Source organism: Plasmodium brasilianum, chromosome 7 (genome assembly GCF_023973825.1).
Source record: "Plasmodium brasilianum strain Bolivian I chromosome 7, whole genome shotgun sequence".
Classification (NCBI taxonomy): Eukaryota; Apicomplexa; class Aconoidasida; order Haemosporida; family Plasmodiidae; genus Plasmodium; species Plasmodium brasilianum.
In genome coordinates this window covers 1,801,501-1,807,500 of record NC_090120.1, presented here as the reverse complement: position 1 = coordinate 1,807,500, position 6,000 = coordinate 1,801,501, and the positions used below count along the sequence as shown (strand labels likewise).

Below are 6,000 nucleotides of genomic sequence, written 5' to 3'. Positions count from 1 at the left end.
AGTGCAGCGGGCATACTAAACGAAGATGAAGCAAAGATTGTTGTAAGTGCACTAGAGTTATCCCAATACAAAGTGATACATATTATGACTGATATAGATTATGTGTTTGGAATTGATTATAATAGTTTTATAAATTACCATACGATAAAGAAAATTTTGAAAAGTGGGTTTTCAAGAATACCTGTGCTTAATAGAAACATATCTGAGTGTGTTGTAGGTCTTATACATATTAAAGATTTAATAAACATATGGTTTGGAATTAACAAAATAATCTTTGATACTAATTCTTTAGTACAATGCAGAAAAAGAAAAGATAAAAATAAACACATGTATTATAGAAAAGGAACAGGCTCTGGTATATTTCACATGATAAAACTGAAATCAAAGAAAATTAGAATAGCAAATAAAATATGCTCCTATGATGATAAAGAAATGCAGAGTCGATCTGCACTGGGTAAAGAAACACCAAAAGAGAATCAATGGAAGAAGCAGAAACCGGATGAGGATAAAAGTATGAATGATAAATATTTCCATGTTTTAAGTAATTACAATGGTAAGAAAAGGAACGGAACCTATGATACAAATACGGAAGAAAATGATAGTGACCTAGACAGTACGATTGGCAAAGATGATGATAAAGATATAGAAAGGGATAATCATGTGGTCAATATGAAAGAGAAGAGCAAGACAGGAAATTCTAAAGGAAGTGCCGTTATGAGAAATACTAATAAGAACAGATCTATTTACAACGATAAGGGAGTCGACGAGAATATGGACAAAACGAAACATTCTGATACGGACAGTGAAAGAGGGGCCCCTGAAAATTCGGACCAAGAAAATGTAAAAATAAGCATCGAACAGATGGGCAAAGATAAAGGGGGGGTAGTGCAAAAAAAAAAAATAAATAGCAAAAATTGCAAAAATAGGAACAGTAGTAACAGCAGCAACAGTAGCAACAACAGCAACGACGGCTATATTAATGGTAAAAAAAAAAAAAAAAAGAGAGTGAAAATTAACGTAGGGGACGAGAAGACGACCAGCAATAATTACTACAGCGCAGGTGATAGAAAATTGCGGAGAGACGATGAAAAAACAAATGAAATAGTAAACCCCTCGAAGTTAAGGGAAAAAAAAAGAAAAAAAATTAAAAAGTCGTACAAAAACCCGTATGCTTCTAAAAATAAAAATGTGGATTTCGTCGAGTTTCTTTCAGATCAGATGATGGATAGTGACAATGATAACTCGTCCAGTTTAAACGAACAGCTAGTGTTCATGGATGTGAAGAAAAAGATAAGGATGTACAACAAGATTAACAAAAGTGGACACAGAATAAGGCGGTCGTTTAAGGACCAGGGTAGTAGCAGAGACAAAAGAGGCAATAGTAACGGCAACAGTAGTAGCTGCTCCAGTGGTAATGAACCATGTGAGCAGAGGGAGAGAATGGAATCCAAGAAGCAGGGGTATGTACCCCCTGCCAGCATTATGCACCTGGACTTGAACAACAGTCGAAGCAGGTATGGTACCGAGAGCGTAATGATAAAAGAAAATTTAAATAAAGAGAAAAATATGGAACTTATATTCTTAGATATTAAAAATTATATTAGGGTTACTAGACATAAAGACATAGAAATACCAGTGAAGTATATATTGAAACACATTGGTAGGTATGTATATGGAGTAGACTATGATGAAAGTATTCTTTCTCTTTTAAGTTTTTTCAAAAGTGCAAACAACCATATTGTTGTAGTTAGAAAGGTTATGTATAATGAAAATACAGATCCTACTTACTCTCATATTGGCATTATTACGTTAGAGGATGTTATTGAAATGTTATTACAAGAAGAAATCTCAGATGAATTCGATTTTAGAAATCTAAAAAAATTTGTTGACATACCTTCAAATTTTGTGTGGAATAATTCAAACGAACGTATGAAAAAGATAAATGTTGATCAGGGAAAAAAGAATTTTCAAGGAATAGATAAGAAGAGGAAACATAGCTCAAGTAAGGATCGAATGGTTGATATAAAGAAAGGCACAGTGATAGATAAGCATGTTACTATCAATGAAGGGGTGTTAGAAAGAGGAAGCGATAAGGTGGATCATGACAAGGGTAGGATAGAGGCATCATGTAAGGTAGCAGATAAAACGGCTGATAGAGGTAATATCAAGACTGTCTATACTCCGAATGATGCACTAGTCATCCACATGAACGAGCAAAAAATAAGGAAAAAGTCAACAATGCTTAGTTACCAAAGGGAAGTCATTAACTTCCTGAAGGAAAATGTTTATTTCAAATATATAGATACCCAGTTGATAAGCAAATGTATTCAAAAAAAAAAAATTAAAACATTAACAAAGGACGAATATCTACTAAAAGAAAACACATTTTTAAATTATGCTATAATTTTAATGAAGGGAAAAGTAAGAAATGTAAAAAATGATAAAAATATCTTAGGAGGAAAGTGCATCATTGGGTTGGAAGCCTTAGGGCCTTGTAATATTATTGAACTCTTTAACGGCACAATTGAAAAAAGAATAAACGTTATAAAGAAGTATGAAGAAGAAAAAAAAAAAAAAAAAAAAAGATCATTGTTTTTTAGGTGGAAAGATTCAGATGATCAAAGTAATCCAAAAAATAATACGTGGACTTTCCTAAAGAAATCAAAAAAAGAGAAAAATAAAAAAAACATATACCCAGCTGGTCAGACTACGGTTGCAGATACGACGACGGAGGCAGCTACTACGACTGCCAACACTGCTTCTACTTCTACCGCTACTACAAATAAACCCCAAACCATCGTTATTCAAAAAAACATCAATATCTTGTTTAAAAAATGGTACACGCAGCATGTGTACTTCAACAAGTGCGCCTATGTGGCAGGTTAGAAAGGAGGAAGGAAAGAGAAAAAAAGGAAAAAAAGGAAAAAAAGAAAAAAGACAAAAAGGATAAAAAAGAATAAGAAAGAATAAGAAAAAAAAATTGCCATTCATTTGAATAAATGCACATAAATTGATACAGCGAAAGAACGTCCGTTCCACATGCTGCTTACATATATACATTTTTTTTTTTTTATACGCTTCATCTCATCTTTGTAGATACTGCCTGTGAATACATGATTTTGTCAAAAAACGAGTATATGGACATGATTATAGGTAATTAAATTTTTTATATTATTCACGTATGAACAATGCCAATTACTATGCTGTTTCACTTTGGCTACGCGCGCGTTCACTAATTTGGACTTGAAAAGAGCGCACGCCGATTAACTGTTAAACGTTTAGCTGCTTAACGATTAACGGTTAACGTATAATATCTTTTTTTTTCTTTTCTTTATTTTTTTCAGAATGCTACGACAACAACGAAGTTGACGAGATCATTGGAGATAATTAAATTTGGAAATAACTAAACTGTAGTTTTTCTCTTTTTTGTTTCTTTTTAAATTTTGACATTTGTTAGTGATCTTCCTTTTTCTTTTTGGAAAAATTATTTTAATTTCTTTGTATGTTGTATGACGAAGTTATAGTTTTAAAGAATTTTAAAAAAAATAAAATAAAGCAAAATAAAGCAAAATGAAGCAAAATAAAGCAAAATAAAGCAAAATGAAGCAAAATGAAGCAAAATAAAGCAAAATAAAGCAAAATAAAGCAAAATGAAGCAAAATAAAACGAAATAAAGCATATTGAAGCAAAATAAAACGAAATAAAGCATATTGAAGCAAAATGAAGCAAAATAATGCAAAATTAAACGAAATGAACCAATAAAAGGATGCCGTGGAAGGAGAATATGGATAAAATAAAATTGTTCTTTAAAAGCTCCATCAACTATGTAAATATGCGCACATACCTATCTCTGCGTTTTTGTGTGTTTTAATATGTCTATTTATTTACTTGTCCATACGCGCGCATCCAATGCATTTCTTCTTTTCCGTCTGACCTGTGCACGTATACCACACAAATGATCTAAATAAAATCATCAGAGAATTCCTCTTCGTTCACATTGCAAGTATTTGTGCAAAAATAAGATGAAAATAATAAAGTCGAGGCAAGAACGGTTGAACTGAGTACTGCGAGCGATAGTCCCACGGCTCCGACACCTATACCTGGGATACAAAAGAACAATGGGGAAATGAATGTGCACTGTAAGGTTATGTTTACACATTAGTATAAGGATTATTTATCTATCAATAGTAGTATTTCACAGGGATCGAAGCGATAAGTGGATAGAAACAAAAGAGGGAGTTTAAAACAAATGGAATAACACAAATATGTAAATATATATATTCTCAGAACGAATAAATTTTTTTTAAAAAGTGGTAAGTATCAGACGAAGATATTTTACCTGCACCATATATTATGTTATCAACAATCCCGTAATCGCCTAAAAAGTAAAACATAACACAAGCGGACAGTTGAAAAGGGAATTAAAAAAAAAAAAAATAAAATAAAAAATACACAATTGAATGATGTGTAAAATGGCAAAAAAAAAAAAAAAAAAAAAAAAACGAATTTTTTTTAAGTGTCCATTTGTTTAACCTTTTTTTTCAAAACTTTTGCTTTCATTAAATGCTTCCCCCTGCGGAAAATGTTTTGTGCATGTATATATACACATATGTATTTATACGCACATATGTATTTATACGCGCCTATGTATTTATACGCGCCTATGTATTTATACGCGCCTATGTATTTATACGCACATACGTATTTATACATAGATATATGCATACACACACATGTATTTATACACATATATATGTCAAATTTTTTGTACGCATATTTATGTGCAATTTTATTGATAAACGATATTTATTCCGTGGTTATTCTTGTAAAACGGGAAGAAACAACGTATATCGTAATGCTTTACGAAAATTTCCATGTCGAGTCAAACAAAATGCTTTAATTATATTGTTTTTAACGTTTCATATATATGAATGTGTGTACGTATGTATATAAATATTGACGTAACCCAATACGCATATGCATACATATGAATATTCTGATGTATTTTCTTTTTTTTTTTAATTTCTCACAGATGATTTCTCAGTGGAAAAGCTACTTTCAGCTTTGTCCCTATTAAAAGAAAAAAACTTGTATTCATATGTTGTATATATACATGTATATAAATATATATATATACATATGTATATATAATTCTTTTATTGTGCGAATAAATATTTGGTTGTATTATTATAATATATATATATATATACATCCCTGCATTTGCATAATTGCAATAACATTATTACATTTGCATATATTAGCAAATATATATATATATATATATATATATATATATATATGCGTGTATGTACATCATATATACATTTGTGTATACATGTACGCAGTGCGTACATGTTTCTACATTTTAGTACATTTTTAAAACAGTCTCTCTTAAATGTTCACCTTGATGGTATTCTGCGGAAATGCCCATTATAAATTTTTTTTAATGTCATTATGGTTAGTATATAAAATAAAATATGGCGTATTTATTAAAAGAGATATGTACAGACATAAGCATTAACTTTAACGCTAAAATTCGATTTTTTTTTTTTAATTTGTGAAGAGAGCCTTCTACAAAGGTCAATTAACGTTTTTAAAATGTAGGGGTGGGAAAAAAAAGAAAAGAAGAAAAATGATGAAAAATGAAGAAAAATGGTGAAAAATGAAGAAAAATGGTGAAAAATGAAGAAAAATGATAAAAAAAAAAAAATCGATAAAAATGATAAGAATGACGAACGAATGACGAAAGAACAAAAATTTGAGGAAAAATTTAGAAAAAATTTAGAAAAAAGAGAAATTATAATAATGTAATTTTTCCTGATTTGCTTTTTCACTCAATTTTTTTCGTTATTTTTTCGTTATTTTTTCGTTATTTTTTCTTTATTTTTTCGTTATCTTTTCGTTATTTTTTTGTTATTTTTTTGTTATTTTTTCTTTTTTCTTATTTTTTTGTTATTTTTTCTTATTTTTTCTTATTTTTTCTTATTTTTTCTTTTGTTT

General features: G+C 29.9%; 2 protein-coding genes across 2 annotated transcripts in view; one reads left to right on the top strand and one right to left on the bottom strand.

Annotated features, from left to right (window-relative positions):
- The window catches only part of MKS88_002107 (protein MAM3), a gene marked incomplete at both ends in the record, with an annotated part of 4,572 nt that extends 1,181 nt beyond the window's left edge, over positions 1-3,391 (top strand). The window contains 3 exons of the mRNA XM_067215089.1: positions 1-2,881; positions 3,097-3,153; positions 3,345-3,391. The exon at positions 1-2,881 is cut by the window's left edge and continues 62 nt beyond it. Of these exons, the coding sequence (XP_067074401.1) occupies positions 1-2,881; positions 3,097-3,153; positions 3,345-3,391 (2,985 nt within the window). The remainder of the gene's footprint in view (positions 2,882-3,096; positions 3,154-3,344) is intronic.
- Positions 3,392-3,960: 569 nt separating this feature from the next.
- On the bottom strand, positions 3,961-5,431 carry MKS88_002106 (uncharacterized protein; the record flags this gene model as incomplete). The annotated part of the gene is made up of 5 exons (XM_067215087.1): positions 3,961-4,100; positions 4,340-4,378; positions 4,534-4,573; positions 5,031-5,070; positions 5,373-5,431. The coding sequence occupies 5 exons, from the start codon at positions 5,429-5,431 to the stop codon at positions 3,961-3,963; spliced, it is 318 nt and encodes a 105-aa protein (XP_067074400.1).
- Positions 5,432-6,000: the final 569 nt, after the last annotated feature.